At 39.7% G+C, this 16721-nt stretch overlaps 1 protein-coding gene across 2 annotated transcripts in view; it reads left to right on the plus strand.

The window, feature by feature from the left end:
* Positions 1 to 16721, plus strand: part of LOC130166909 (multiple epidermal growth factor-like domains protein 11) — a 131649-nt gene that overhangs the window by 111557 nt on the left and 3371 nt on the right. Inside the window, exons 16-25 of one of the 2 annotated variants that reach the window (XM_056372758.1) lie at positions 1337 to 1471; positions 7712 to 7840; positions 8180 to 8308; positions 10137 to 10265; positions 11575 to 11703; positions 12747 to 12980; positions 13612 to 13730; positions 13898 to 13967; positions 14086 to 14139; positions 15601 to 15717. In XM_056372758.1, the coding sequence (XP_056228733.1) occupies positions 1337 to 1471; positions 7712 to 7840; positions 8180 to 8308; positions 10137 to 10265; positions 11575 to 11703; positions 12747 to 12980; positions 13612 to 13730; positions 13898 to 13967; positions 14086 to 14139; positions 15601 to 15605 (1133 nt within the window). In that variant the 3' untranslated portion in view covers positions 15606 to 15717. Of the gene's footprint in view, positions 1 to 1336; positions 1472 to 7711; positions 7841 to 8179; positions 8309 to 10136; positions 10266 to 11574; positions 11704 to 12746; positions 12981 to 13611; positions 13731 to 13897; positions 13968 to 14085; positions 14140 to 15600; positions 15718 to 16721 lie in introns of those variants that run through there. The other variant, XM_056372766.1, reaches the window with a different exon arrangement.

Consider the following 16721-nt stretch of genomic DNA (forward strand, 5'->3'; position numbering starts at 1 on the left):
TGGGTGATGTCACTGAGGCTAGGTCCATCTTCGCCCTGCGTGCCCATCTACGCAAATGACTGTGTTACTGCTCATGTTGGGCAACCCTGTTTTAAATAAAGGTTGAATGAATAGGGCACAACGAACTGTGGAGGTGTGATATTATAAATGGCTGATGATCAATAATTGATGTAAAACTTGAACTATGGATATCATTAAGTATTTTAAAAGCTCACCTCTGGCTGGTCATCTCTGTTCGTCTCACAACGCTACACTTTGAAAGCTGATATTTCTGACAATACACTGATGTTGCCCAGATACTGCACCAATCACCAAGCAGTGGGGAGTGTTCACTTAATTATAGTATGACTCGTTGCCCCTGGAAAACTGTGAACAAACACCCAAGGTGTTATAAAGTGAAGCATCCTTCCGCTGCATGGCTTATTTCTCATCTCCACTTTGTGTTTTTTTTTTCCTCCTGAAAATCAGACACGAGCACCACTCAGAGCCCAGCGAGTACTGTGTGTGTGTGTGTGTGTGTGTGTGTGTGTGTGTGTGTGTGTGTGTGTGTGTGTGTGTGTGTGTGTGTGTGTGTTGTCCATTGAGGTGTAAGAAGGATTCATTTTAAAATCTGATTGAAGGAGAAAGTTGTGAATCATCTCTTGTACAGCCTACTTGAGATAAAGTCGGAGGGTTCTTGCTGATGTTGCTTACAGTGTGAATAAAAGGAGTGTGAGTGTCTGTCAGCCTGACATTGTTGTTGATATGGGAATATAACACATCACTTAAACTTTGCTTCTCCCTGCATCACAATGATACATTTAAGGGCTCTTGGCTCACGGTTTAAGCAATTATCTCAAGTTGGAAAATCTTGTACCGTGAGAGAAGTGGTGGACCGGCCTGCACAGGCTTGTCTACCACTTAGAGTAACATAAATTAAAGTAAATTAAAGGCCTCAGAAAGACATACAAGGGAGGATCTGTGCTGGAAGGAAAATAAGGCAAATCTAATGCGGCCAATAGGTTTACCCAGGGGAGGAGATCATGGGCTGGAAGACACTTTCATGCACACACATTAGCTTGCACACACACAAATATATAGATATGGTTGACAAAGCCTATATTAAGCTTTCAAGTATGTCAGTTTAAATTGGGACTAAGTGGACTATGAAATCTATTATTAAAATGATCAAAGAACTAATCACAGAACTAATCAGAAGTTTCCCTTAGACTCTGAAATGGACTTCTGTCTCTGTCACACACACACGCACTGCTCACCCACATCCCTCTAACAGGAGTGTGTGTCTGTGTGTGTGTGTGTGTGTGTCTGTGTGTGTGTGTGTGTGTGTCCTCTGCAGCCTGCTCGCCTGGTTTCTATGGCCATCGTTGCAGCCAATCGTGTCCTCAGTGTATCCACAGTGACGGGGCGTGCCACCATGTCAGCGGCCACTGTGAATGTCTCTCTGGCTTCTTCGGCTCCCTCTGCAACCAAGGTCAGTGGCAGCTTTCTACAATCCTTTGTAAAAAAACCAAAAAAAAAACAATGTCAACCCTCTTACACTGTTTGTATGAGGCAGATGGGTTTTGTTTTCATGCATTGCTCTGTCCCCACAAGAAGAAATATTGCACTCGTCATGCAAAATTCAAAGTAAAGCCTTCAATACTCTACTAGAGTATGCAGAAACGAAAAGAGTGAAATGATGGTTTCATGGTGAACACATACAGTCAGTAAAAACAGCATTTGCACCAGACAGCTGAGAAACTTGAGAGGCAGGTAAAAAAAACTGAAGCAGCAGAGAAGAAGAGATCCTGATTTTTAGTCCCTTGTTTGGGTCTGACACTTTACATAATACAACCAACAACATCTGTCTTTAGATCCTCCTGCCTGGACTATGTCTTTCAAACTTATATCCCTCAGTTTCCAAGACTAAGCTGTTCGCATCACTTATGACTAACAACAAAGCATAACTGTTTTCACCTGCGAATCGCATTGATCTTCATGTGTAAATTCTGTGGAATATCCCTTTAAACAATCTCTCCCTCTCTCTCTCCATTGCACCTATCATGCAGTATTTCCATGTTGAGTAAAACCTGCTACTTTACAGTTTTCAGACTGACACGAGTTTCAACATCACTCTGTGGTGTTCAGAACCGACCAGCTAAGCCTCCTTATAGAGAGAAGCTTAAGTTTTCCACTGTTGTTTCATGATGGACTTGAGTCATAATGCAACTGCAGACCTTTTTAATCTGCAAGACACAAAGTGTGAACGTCTGTGAGTTCAGACAGACGCTGACACAACATGTTCTACTCCCTGCAACTTCCATCTGGCGTACTCTTTGCAGCAGAGTTTTGAAACTCTCATTGCTCTGGTACTGACTGCTCACCTGAAAACGAATCCGTAACCACTGCAAACACTCGCTGCCAGTCCTGCTCTTTATATGATATTTCATAAGCACCATCTCCACTCCATCATCCACCAGGAGGCAGGATATACTCCAAACCTGATGCACACACCACCTACAGTGTCAGAAATTTAGGACCAAAATCTGACAATGTGACAGCTGCTACTGCCCACATTCACAAACCAACCAATTAGAGCACGACATGATATGACTGCTGATTTATAACATCATTGCCAGAGTTATGGCTATAGTTATGGTTTTTCTTTTTTTTGGTTTTGCTGAATTTTTAAAGTGTTAGAGCCAAGTAGACTTTTTCACTCCATCAGTAGGGCTTGTCGGACAGTTGGATTGCTTCAACACTTTCCCAATTTTCGGATTAATGGAGTCTGTGTCTAGTCATTTCTGTAACACTCAGACATTCAGACCTTCTTCACGCTGTGACTGGTCAGCTGTGTGGAAGTAAGAAAAAGGCCAAGGCTGGAACTTCTATCTCTGTCTAGCTCTCTTTTGATTTGTTCTGCAACCATTTCTCTAACTTTTCATGTGAAGAGCAAAGTTCCTTGAATCTCTTCCAGAGAGACGGACTGTAAATGTCCATATTTAAACAATGTGAAGTCTCCACTCTCTCTACGATGGCAGGCTCACTGGTCCATCTTCACGTGTGGCTGTTCAGATCAGGTTTTGATTTCTGATAGCACCTCTCTGACTAGTTCTGATGATCCATAAACCGGCCTTGGTGCAGATGGATAGTGTGAGATGATGACGTGTCTTCACTACATCTCACAATCCGACATGCCTCCTTACTGATACAGTTCACTCTGACACAGATTGTGACCGAGATATTTTTAGCTCCATCTCACACTGTGCCATGCGAAGAATGTGCAGAATCGCTGTTATCACCTGGTGCAGGGAGCGACGAGATCAGAGCCTGCACGCCACCTATCCTGTCTACACATATTCTGTTTTGTATGCTGTAAATGAGCATGTGCTCCACACGGAAACAAATTTCACTTTGTATTTGAGTTCAGTTTTTTAACTGATCGATGAAACTTGTATTGTTCACATTATATTTGTTATTTTGTAATCACTGTCTCGTATTTACACTTAAGTTTTCATTGGAGTTCTGTTGTCTAACCACCAGCCAGCTTATTTGGGAACACAGCTGGCACACAATTAAACTACCACAATCAACCTCTTGAGAGAACCTCTTTACACAACCTTTCTCTAATAAACTTTAGGTTAGAAGTGAAGGCCTTTATACCTCTTTAATGTCTACATTTTCTTCAGAAATGACGGTAATGAAAAAAGTCTAAACCATTAACTTGGTCTGTGCTCCTTTTTACTTCCCCCACTTCATTTTCTTCTGAATTATCTTTTTGAATTACCTTTTCCTCCTGTACATCGGTATTTCAGTATGGTTTAGCTCCTCTGCAGGTTAAACAGGTGTTAATTCTCTTATGAAGGCAGTTGGCCTTCGTTCGTTGATTCATTGCCAAGTAGAATTTTAAATAGAGACAGTGGAGGAGTGTGCTGTGAAATATTCATCATCATTAAACATGAAGATGGCCTTAGTTATGCCCCGTCCCACATTAGCCATTCTGCTGGCCACTGCATCTTTGAGCAGGCCCATAGATAACAGGACGAACCTTGATGAATCAGATGTCCAGTACAGGGGCTTTTAACCGCCTGAAGAGCCAATCCTGCTCCATCCCTGCTCTCTCCATGTTGGATACCCTTTTGTACAAGCTAATGATGGTATTGACTGGTAAACTCTTAAGGGGTCTGTTGCATCTCCGAAGAAAACAACTCATTGTGTGTTAATTGTTAACTGAGACAAAATAGGTTTTCGTCGCTCTAATGGAGAAATCAAATTCCTCCTTCAAGTGGAAATGGTCCAAGATGTAAAATTTACACAACAGGAATGCCCTGCTGTGAAGGAATGTACACTGTCGTAGCTGCCATGTATTTTATTTAAATCTTGACGAAACAAAAGTGTACAAAAAAAAATCAATCAAATTCTTTATTTGAATTTCGAATTGTTAACTCCTAAGGCTGCTGGGAAATGAAACGCAAAATCAAATTCATCTTCAAAAACAGCAAAGCTTTTTAATGCCTGCTTTAGTTGCCAAGTAGCTATTAACAGGCACTTTTATCTCCTCTGTAATATATTGTCCTGTGTAGGCTTCTTTAATTTGAATGTAATTTCAAAGCTTTGGCTTGTTCCATATATTCTACTACTCTTCTGTATGAATATTTAATCATTTTAATATTTTTTTGTTTAAATATACAGTTTTTATATCGCAGTTGAAATTGCTCTTGAAAATAAAATGTGGTCACTTTCAAACCGGGCTTGGATGAACAAAAACACACGACAGGTCCTTGAAGTAGAGTGTAAATGTGTATGTAAAAGGACACACACTCACTGCTGCTTCATTCATGGCTGAAGCCTGAAAGGCTTATTTAAAAATAGTTCACACATTTACAGTGTAAGTGTTCATTTCAATGAAAGCAACACACCAAGCACATATGCATGAATGTTTTAGGGCTCTGAGAACATGAGCATGAAAATCTTTGTCCAGCTTACTCACTGCCGCCTCGCTGCACACATGAATGGCATGAACATAATTCACTGACACGGCTCTGTGAAACTTGTTAATGTTTAACTGACCTAATGGCTCATACACTGATTCCATAGAGAGTTTTTTAATTGTCTTAGATAATTGTAATGGTGTATGGGCTGTTTTGTGTGGCAACCTGACCTGCAGTTCAAACTGTGGCCACTTTCATCAGCTGGTGCTTTCCAAGCTTGTGAACCCTGAAGACAAAACAATGTCACCAACCACGGAAAGATTCTTTTTCCTTGTGTTTTTTTTTTTATATGTAAAATTATCTCATTATTCACAAAAAAAAAAAAACAGACTGGAGGAAAGTCAGCAGAGACAATAATAACTTTAACTTTAACCAAATACTTTTTTTTCCTGCTGTCTTAACCTATTACTCATCTCATTACCCCTTAGATTCGTCTTGTGACCTGTTATGGGGGCCCTGACCCCCAGTTTGTGAATCGCTGGTCTAAGCTTTACTATTTCCAGCTGTCTGACACATTCAGCTGCACTCAGCTCTCCTGATGCCCTCAGATATACGGCACAGTACTCATGTCATGCTAATGTTAAGTGTGTTAGCATGACTGTTTACTAGTGTTAGCATATTTGTATGCTGTGTTAGCACCAAACTGACCCTGCAGAGTCAAGACTTAAACTGCTGGATACGATTCATCCTCTGAGAATCATGAATGTCGGAACCGAGTTTCATGACAATTTGTCCAGTAGTTGTTGAGATGTTTCATTCGCAACCAAAGGACGGAGTGACCTCACCACAAACTCTCATTTAATGTGGAGAAAAAAAAGAAATGTGTGCTAAGTTTAGAGAAGAACATCAGGGAGCAACAGACCAGTCCCTCTCCTGCTAATTATTTTTGCTAAACACTCCTGGTTTCAGTCGTATGTCCATGAGTCTGTTACTTTGAACTCAGCTTTACAGACACTAGTCATACATTGCTAGCTGTTACGTAAGTGGAGGGATTTCATTGAGGCATTCATAATGATCTTAATTGCGGCTATATTCACAGTAAAGAATCCCCTTCTGGGTTTTATTCTTCTAGAGTAACAATGTGCAGGCTAATGTAAGTAGAAGTATAGACAGGCTGAGCTTATTAAAGACAATACATTTTATGTAACATATGGAAAAGGTTTCCAAATGCAAATTAGTGTAAAAGATTATTGTAAAAAAAAAAAAAAATATCCACACAGTTTATGTATATATATGTAGAGTGCATTTATCTGATCCAACTTCTGCCTAAACATTAACATCAGGAAGAAATAGCACATGAAACTGTGATACGCCTGCAATGTTTTATGAAGACTACAAGCTGCACACTGTATCTCTCTCTGTGCACAGTTATTATTATACAATGAAAATACTCCTCAAACATTTTAAAGTGTGGTGTCATGAGGTCAAGTTAAATGCCAGTTCATAATATTTCTAACCTTCACTATTTAAAATGTAATATGATGGTTCAGCCTCACTTCCTGTCCAGGGAATCACACTGTGGAGATTTTGTATATGAAGTCTTATAAATAATTTTTTTACTTAAATTCAGATAAAACCGAACACTACATTGAAGTTTTACTTGCAGAAGTAGCAGTATGCCATCTCATGTTAACTGGCAATAATCAAAGCACCCCAGAGCACATATATATTACTACACTACAGTTTTTGTGTCTCTATTTTGTTAATTTTGGTGAAATCTGAATATAAAAAAAGAAGAAATATTACATCCTTAAGTAACAGGATGTGCATTTCCCTAAAATGATTAACTGGAAAACAAACTTCTTCCCCCTCTTTTAGTTTCTCCGGGTGACAAAGTTTGAGCTGATTTTTTTTTTCTTGCTGACTACCTGTTTTCTCAGCCTGAGTTTATTGAATTAGAGACATTCAGCAGTGATGATTAATTTCAGACTGTTAGGGTGGGCATATTTCAAAGCAGAAGAAAATGCTGTTAAATTGTAACTAATTGCTCATCAAATTAAAGATAATTGAAGATTATGGTGATTAACATTAGTTTTGAATGTTACGCTGAATGAGAAGGTCACAGTCGATGAATCATCCTTATGCTCAGTTTAGATGAGTTATGCTTCCTGCAAAAGACTTGAATAATCCCTAAATCATATTTTTCACTCTTATACAGTTAATCTGTTCTCCTTACACTATTTTATTTCAAATGTATTTGCCTGTTTATTTTTTTTTGCTCAAGGTTTTTGTTAGAAAGTTTATTTGCTTCTTCTCTTTCCCACTCTGTGATTACAGTTGTAAAGAAATGGAAATTAAGTTAAAAAATAATATTTTTTCATGTTTTAGTGTTTTGTAAAATATGTAAGGGTTAAGGTGTGCTGATCATGAGCCACAGCATCCTGAGTGTGAACCCAGTCACGGACATTCGTTGAATGTGACAAAAATACTTATAAAAACAAAGGTAATGATCTTAATGTGTTAATTATTGGCAAGAAAAGTCTTGGTCATGTTGTTTAGTTTTTATGTGCCAACAGAATTTAATCCTGTGTAGAATATTGTTTTGACCCAATATTTTTATTTGATCACTTAAAGAAGTCATGTTAGGTAACTGACTGTGTGTGTGTGTGTGTGTGTGTGTGTGTGTGTGTGTGTGTGTGTGTGTGTGTGTGTGTGTGTGTGCGTGCGTGCGTGCGTGCGTGTGTGTGTGCGTGTGTGTGTGTGTGTGTGTGTGTGTGTGTGTGTGTGTGCGCTTCCCACAGTGTGTCCCAGTGGAAAATACGGTAAGGCCTGCGCTGAGACGTGTCTGTGCACAAACAATGGCACTTGTAATCCCATCGACGGCTCCTGTCAGTGCTACCCCGGCTGGATCGGCGAGGACTGCTCCAAACGTGAGCCGCAACAAATAATCTCTCCTTTCTCTTTCACACACTCGCTCTCTGTGTTCTCCCCTTAGCTCTTATCAAGCAGTCAGAGACAATAGGAAGAAAAAAAAATCTAAAGCAATTACTCCATTGGTTCTGACATTGATTATCCATCTTACACTGAACAGAGCTACAACAATCACTCAATCAGTTGTGCAGTTAATGAAGCCGCAGACTGTCCAGAGCTCTGTCACATCCACTCCTCAGGCCGATGACGCATTAGTGTGTTCGAAAAGAGATTGTGCATATGTATGCATTTGTTCATCTTTGTCTAACTGTGTGTGCGTGTGTGTGTGTTATTGACAGCATGTCCTCAGGGCTCATGGGGCCCAGATTGCATCCACACATGTAATTGTCACAATGGGGCCCAGTGCAGCGCCACAGACGGAGAGTGTAACTGCAGCCCTGGATGGACAGGACTCTACTGTACTCAACGTAGGTCTCTCTCTCTCACACACACACACATACACACACACACACAGTTGCGATGAAGTCTCACTTTTTGCAGTGGATTGACTGAGGTCGCCTGCTTTGAATACTTCATACCTACACTTCCATCTGGTGGCAGATACTAAAACTACATCCCTGAAAATATTCTTTCCTCCTTTCCTTTGTGACCTGGCACCATTTGACTATCACAGCTTCTGGGTTTCCTTGTATAGATCCTCATTTCAAGAAGCAAAGGCGTATCCTAAAGTCATATTTTAAAAATTGTATTTATTAATGTCTGGTTTCCTTTTAGTTCTGGTCTGGTTCATGTCCACACTGACTTTAAAGGGGAGTGATCAGGAAGTTAGATAATCCATTGTTTTGATTGCTGTTATTCTCTGTCTCATCTGATGTGAACCTGATGTGTTTACTTTATGCTCTCTAGTGTCACACAGAGCTCACCAACTGAGCATCATTAGCTGAGACTGCAACAGAAGCTTAAATGTAATAGATGGTGACAAAGAGAAAAAGAAGCTTTTTCTGCTGTAATATTTGTTTCACTCACTTTTCACAGGAAACTGTTAAAATAGATGCAGTGGGACACGAGCAACATTCCTCTTTTCATCACACACGTGTTACATAGTGATATTCTATCAATATAGGTTACACTTTGCTTATACAGATGTGTAAATCACTGTGTTACCTCAATCACAAACAGCAGATGAATTGAATCTGTGTTAAAATCATCACACATCCACTGTTCTAAAATGATGTGGGTGACAGTGTAATGTTGTGGTGTTTTGATTTCACACCACAAACGAAACACGCCAGATGCAGACTGAGCGCCTCCGTCTCATCACCAAAGTTCAATTAACAACTTTCACAGCACAAAATTAACTGAACTCGTCCAAACCGACCTCGTGGTAGAAATCTTTGGACCACAGCTATCGTCACAGCTGGTCAGGTGTGATGTTTGTGAGCACACCCAGCTGTAATGTGGCGTTACACCACATAGCTGAAAGCAGAATTAATCTTGTGTTGCAGTGAATCTTTAAATCAGATTATCAACTTTTTTCTCTAACAGTCAGGATTTTATTTCCAGAATTATGACCATCATTCTCATCAGTTTTGGTGATATGTTAGTTCCTGACATTTATGACAAGATGACATCACTAAAACAGTCTAACATTATCTAACAAAGACTCTAAACATGCAGCAAATCAAGCAGTCAGACAGAGACAGAGACTGTAACCAATACCCAGTTTATCCATATCATCTCAACCTATCTGACAATATAAAACTAAGATGAATGTGCACTTAAGACTTTTTAATGAGCAGTAAAAAATGTGATATTTGCTAAATATAAGGTGTCGAAACTGACCCAGAAATCCATTCTGAAACAGTGGAAATAATTTTGAAGTTAGCGTATTTTCTCTTCCATATAATTAAAGTACACGTCTGGGTTTGTTTACAACATGTGTGAACATTATGTTTCTCGACTTGTCAGAGTGGCTCTTAAAAATGTTGCTGAAACAAGAAGGAGAAAAGACAGCTAACTAGTCCAGAGAGAGTTCAGGTTCTCTGGGCAGTGGTTTAAACCTCCTGAGTTGCAAACTGGGTTCACTTCAACCTCCAGAGATGATCCACGTTGTCCCCACTGTGACAGAACGGATTAGCCAATCCCAGAAAAACTGCTTCCAAACACAGCTCCAGATTGGTGGATCATCTCTCAGATACTGAGTCTGGAGAAAGGAGAAGTTGAATTTGTCCTCGTTTAGACACTGAAAACATGATGCAGACAGTGTAAGGATGTACAGTGTGTCTTCCTCTCCAGGCTGTCCCACAGGCTTCTACGGCTCCCAGTGTGCTGAGGTGTGTCGCTGTCAGAACGGGGCGGACTGTGACCATATCACCGGACAGTGTTCATGCAGGACAGGCTTCATAGGACAGAGCTGCGAACTCAGTGAGTGTGTTCGTGTTTGTGTTGTACAACAGCAAGTACGCAGCTTCTGCAGCCAAGTGATGACACATGATGAGGAGAGTGCACCCTTGTTTTTTAGCTTGGCAATAATCCCATCAACAGCTTTAACAGAATCATATCACAGAATAATAGAAATTGGCATATTACCATATCAAAATGCAATGAGCATTAGTTAAATTTTCTAACATGACTCAGTTTAAAAGATTGCACACTGTAAAATGAAAGAGTCTGGTTCACCTCTGACCAGCTCAGTTGGGTGTCACCTCACAGTGTCCTGGTGTACACCTGCACATCACTGCAGCAAGGTGTGAAGTTAGACCAGTGGAGTTAGTCTGTTAGTCTCACAGCGGGAAAAGGAGGCACAAAAACAGATGCACAGTACTGACAGAGATGGACTATAAGACTATATATACTGTTTATAGCTGTCTTTTTAATATCTCTGGAGTATGAGACCATTTTTAGCAGATATATATATATATATATATATATATATATATATATATATATATATATAAGTGTGATGCTTTATGGCAATATTTTTATACATGTATATATACATGTATGTTGTATTTCAGGTATTTAATTTGCAGGACAAGACAAAAAAGACATTTCTGTTTTTTTTTTCTATATCTATCTATAAACTATTAATTGTTTTTATAGGCGATCGATCATATACATTAAAAAGAACAGAAGTAGTGCACAGTATATACACCATACATAAAAAGTAACTCCAAAAGTGTGTTGTTGAAACAAATAATCACAAATACAGCAGCTAAATACAATCAATCTATCTTTATAGCATCTTCATACAGGTTAGTTTAAGTGATTTACAGGCGACTGACAAGACAGAACAAACAACTGGAGATGGATGCACACGAAAAATAGAAATCATGAAAATATAATAAACACACTGAAATGGATAAAAGCCAATAATAAAATAATTAGTCTTTAAAAGAAGAAAAGAGTAATAACATTAAAATGAATTAATGGCCATAAAAGATTCCAGTCAAAAGCTAAAGAAGCAGGTTTTATATGTAAAGTTGTCAAAACTTTGAGCTGCTGTTGGATCCTCGTCAGGCTGTATAAATATTTACCATTATTGTGATAGCCATTTTACACACATCTCAACATTCTCATGAACATAAACTGAAATTTAACCCACAAAGCAACACTTCAGAACTTCAAACATCTGCACATAATCCTAGTTATGAGTTTTCACATGATAACTGTGATGTTTGTGTTTGCACCTGTCAGAGTTGAAGATGCATTAACCTTCCTCTCCCGTGTGCAGAGTGTCCTGCAGGAACGTTTGGCTACGGCTGCCAGCAGCTGTGTGAGTGTATGAACAACGCCACCTGTGACTACGTGACAGGAACCTGCTACTGCAGCATCGGCTTCAAAGGCATCCGCTGTGACCAGGGTGAGAGCTAATGGGTCTGCACAGAGCTGGATTACACACTTCTTTAGATGTGGGTTCAGAAGAATCATAAAACATAAGGTGGTAGAGGAAACATGTATACATTTTATAAAGATTAAAAAGGAGACTTGTACAAAAATGTTCATAACATGATGAAAGTGTTTCTATAAGATGAAGGTGCAAAGAGGGTGTAATGGACTAAAATGGCTGGTATTTGATCGTCATTTTGCAGTTTGTGTGAACTTATTAAACTTTTTCTCTTGTTTGTGTCTATGTATAAGTGAAAGATCCTCTATAATCTATAGAAAATGTAACGGCTTTTTAGCAATGTCCACTACCTGCTCAGCAGCAAACAGCTGACAGACACAGTTAGAGAGCAGCTGGTTAAAATAGTGGAGCATTTAGCAGCTAAAGAGCCAGATGTTTCCCTCAGGAGCTGGTGGAGACCAAAAACAGCTGGAAGAGAGTGAAGACTGGGATTAGATTCATCAGGATGATGTTGCCTTGTAATTGCTGGAATTCTGTATGTTCCTCTTGGGTTCACTACCGATATTTGGTTATTTGGCCAAAACAATCAGTTATTGCTCATTTGAGTCTTAAAATCAGAAGTAATTAAAAAATTACAAACACTTTTGCACAGGTGTGAGTTAGCTGCATATTCCATCTATACAAAATCAGCATTTTGACATGTTTTCAAAGCAGCTAACAGAGCTCTAAAATCTTGAAAAACATTCATGTGAAGATCGGAAGTGCTGCAATTAATGATAAGATATTATTTAAAGCCACTAAATACAGGCTTTGAAAATTTCTGACTTTTGTATCCCGCAGTCTGACAGTCTATCTCAGCCAGATGAAATACATCAACAAAGAGAAACAGGTCACAAATATGATAGCATTTAAGCTCAATTAAGATCCAACAGCAAAAAAAGACAAGACATGGGAGGACTTTTATTTTGAAACTTTCATTTACAAACAAAATGAGTGATTGATGTAAGCTATAGCTGCAGGTGTTATCGGTGTGTTTTGACTGTCCCCGTTTTCCTCAGCGGCTCTGATGATGGAGGAATTGAACCCTTACACCAAGATCAGCCCGGCGCTGGCGTCGGAGCGGCAATCTGCTGGTGCCGTGCTGGGGATCATCTTCCTGCTGCTGCTCATCATGGCCATGCTCGGCCTTGTGGTCTGGTTCCGCTATCGGCAGAGAGAGAAGGGCCACCACGTGCCGAACGTCACCTACACACCCGCCCTGCACATCAACTCCACCGACTACTCCCTCTCAGGTAAGACGTCCTTACCTGCGGGTGTTTTCCTTTTACCTTTTTTTCCTTCTTCTTTAAACATCCAGGCAGATTGAACAACCTAAACCTGGGCTGCACTGGTGATTATTATTATATTTTTTCGATAAATCGTTTAGTCTCTACAATGGCAGAAAATTGTGAAAAATGACCTCTACACACATCTGCTGCGGAATGAAGGCAAAATGCAAAAAAAAAAATTAAACTACCAAAAAAAAGGCTCTAAAAACATGACAAATCTTTAAATTAATTGTCAGTCCAAAACCCAGATATTCAATTTTCTATAATCAGTGATATAAAACAGACAAAGAAGCTGGAAAAGGCAACATTTTGTTGAATAAATGATCTAAACGATTAATCGATTATCAGAAATTGTCTCAGCCAATATTTCCGATCTGATCTACACTGTGAATGTAACTGAAGTTCCTCCTCTTGGTTCTAGCTGGAGTTCCCTCACTTTAATCAGCAGCTTGGACAACAGTGTCACTGTCAATGATTGTGTGGGTGCACACACGTGTGTGTTATGGTGATGTGTAGATGGTAGGATATGAGTGTCTGTGCTGATGTCCTGTGGTGACAGCAGGGCTACAGTGCACAGGCCTGCTTTCCTCTGCAGATTCCTCTCCCAGTAACAGCTCTGTAGGCCGCTGCTTCTCCAACCCGAGCTACCGCACTCTGGGGCCCTGCACCTACGCCGCACACTACGCCAAGCCAGACAAGAGGGGCTCCAACAAGGTGGGTGGAAGAGCTTTTCGGCTTGGACTTGAGAGAAACGACCAGCTGTAGTTTGCTGATGTGATGTCAGTTACAGATTTAGGAACATAGGAAGTATTTGTGTTTCTTTAAGAATGTTTTTCTGTGTGTGTTTCCTGGTGTGTCAGCGGTCTCTGTGTGTTTTCCAGATGAAGACAAAGAAGCGACACAGGAACAGTGCTCCAGAGTGGGGTGCCTACTGTAACCTCAGTGAGCTAGGTCAGTCTAAGTCTCTACATCTCCTGCCCTCTTTCCTCTGGCTATGTTCACATGGAGCAGTTAACATTTTCACAGTCTCAAAGCTGATTAAGGTAATCTACTCCTTCTGTCTCTGCAGGTGTTTACTGCATCGATCGGCGGTACAGCTACCACCTGGAGCCGCGCTACAGAGGTACTGTGTGAGGTGGACCTGTGTGACCTCATCACCTCTGACTCCCCAGCCAATCCTCTTGCTCGAAACAGTTCCCTCAGCCAGTGACTGCCTCTCTCTTGCATTTTGAACCTCAGCTTCATGTTTCATTTCCCTGTGTTGGAAGTCAGACTTGATGCAGATCGCTGCATGCCTCATGAGACGTGTAACAAAACGGAATGACACCACATGTAGTTATAATTGGATATGAAGACGTGTTTTTCTTCTGCCTCTGCTCAGTTATCAACTTTCTTAGCCGACTGACTGTGCACCTATAGCAGACCTTACTACGCCTGTCGTAAGCTACATGTTTTAGACCACAGAAGGCAGCTTCACTAGTTTTGCTTAAAACAGAAAATCTAGTAAAACTGTCAAATGTAGGACTTAGTATCTAATTTGATGATTTTTTTTTATTAAATTATATTTGATTGGAACATATATATGATCAAATATGAGGGAGGGAAGACTAGAAAATAAAATTGGAAAGAGAGAAAATAATTAGAAATTAATGGATGACATTTTGCTAAATTCCATCTTGAAGGGTTTATATAGAAAAACGGGGAGATGCAGGATAATAAGTATTTTCTTATTGTTGAATAATTTGAACATAAGGCAGGAAAAAACTTCAATATCCAGACATTATAGACATGCCTTCTAGACATTAGAGCTAAATTGATAAATCATCTGGGCCATTATAAGATTTATCGGCACTTGTATATATGATAACAAGAAACATCAGTACAGAGATACTGTATGTTATGATGTGTTTATGTAAATATAATATATATAATATATTACTATTGGCTGTGTATTGTTATTTGTATTGTTATCAATACTTTCAAGTACTGATATCTACCATAAAAATCCAGTATTCCTGTGCTCAATTGACAATGAAGCTTAATTTAAGATTCTTCACAAAGTTTCCAAATATCTGTCTAAAACGACTAGAGTATTTTCGTTTAATGGAAACAAGCAGCCATTTAAAACATGGAGTCTTTAATATTTCACTCAGCGTAAACGTCAGAGCTGCAACAAGATGATATATGATAATATGTAACACAGGCAGCCAGGGTGGAATAAGATGATTTTAAAAGCCTGAAAGCTACTTGGTAAGGGGGGAGTGAGGGGGAAAGGAGATAATAAATGGACTGAGGAGGAGCCATGTTACTGTTTTGTGTTGATGCAAAACAATCATCAACACGAAAATGAAAGAAGAGGAAACGCATTTCTGTGCCCGCAGGGAGATGTTTACAAGAAGAAAATTGCACATGTGGATGAGATATTATTATACAGAAAAAAAGGTGCAGCATGAAAACCTCAGGCCTCTGCGGTCCTGTACCTGAACGCTCCGTTACCCTGTCGACATAAAATGTGATTTGCTATTGATTTGATCTTGTTATTATGTACCAGCCTGTGCTTACAGGTGTGTTTGTGTCTCTGCAGGATGAATCCACCTCCTCTCCTGTGTGTGTTTCCCTCTCTGCTGTTTTGACCCATCATCACTCCTGAACACCCCCCACACACCTCCCCCCGCCCCCCGGGAGATTCCCTCCTGCACAATAACTGAATGCTGTGTGTGTTTTCCTGTCACTTAATGTGTATTTCCTTCAACTGCAGCTTCACTGATTGTCTGTTTTTTTTTTTTTTTTACCTGAACTGCTATGGAAAGTTGATGTTGGCCTTGCAAAGTAACCTCTGTCATCCAGTGATGCTTTGTTTATTCTAACATGTTTGTTTTTTAAAGGATAAGTCTGGTGATATTCTATTTTCAGATTTTATTTTATTTTATTTTATTTTATTCAAACCTAATGAAAAAAAATATATTAAGAATACATCAGTGAATCACTATTGCACTGGGTGACACACACACCAGTTTATTTTGAATCGGTCACACACACACACACCGTCCTGCTGCCCCAAATACTCACCAGATCACCAAATGTGGATTAATCCGCCGCTGAAAGTAGTCCTCAACAAATCCACTATTTCCTCCTTTTTGTTTGATAAAAATGACAGTGAGCAGCTGTTTGAGGAAGTTAAAATGAAACTATATATTTGTGAGGTGCTTTTAAAGATTTATGTCTTCAGTAGGAACCATTTAGCTTGGAGTTGAGTGTCACAGACAGAGGAGGGCAGTCAGAAAGTTTGAGACAGACTAACATGTTGTTGCTTTCTTTATATAGAATATTACCAACCTTATCCTTTAAAGACATAATATATAGAAATGTATTTCAAAGCCACAACAGCTGGAAGTTTCTCACATGACATCTTATTGCTGAACAACGATAAATCTGATCAGAAATGCAGCTGGTTACTATGGTAATGATTGTAATAACCAGGGAGCCTATTTCATATTTTGCAGGAAATGTTGAAATGTGAAAATGGTTCATCAGGAAACAGAAAAGCTGCTTTGTCTTTCAAAGTGGTTTCTTTGTCTGACATAGAGGTTCTCAAACTGGGGTCCGGGCACCACCAGGGGTCCTTGAGGGGGTTCCTGGGGGTCCCCAGCAAATTTCATCTTCGTAATTTCTTGTGAAGAGTTAGAACTCCCACGAGTCACAGAT

The sequence above is a fragment of the Seriola aureovittata genome, chromosome 1 (genome assembly GCF_021018895.1).
Source record: "Seriola aureovittata isolate HTS-2021-v1 ecotype China chromosome 1, ASM2101889v1, whole genome shotgun sequence".
Taxonomy (NCBI): domain Eukaryota; kingdom Metazoa; phylum Chordata; class Actinopteri; order Carangiformes; family Carangidae; genus Seriola; species Seriola aureovittata.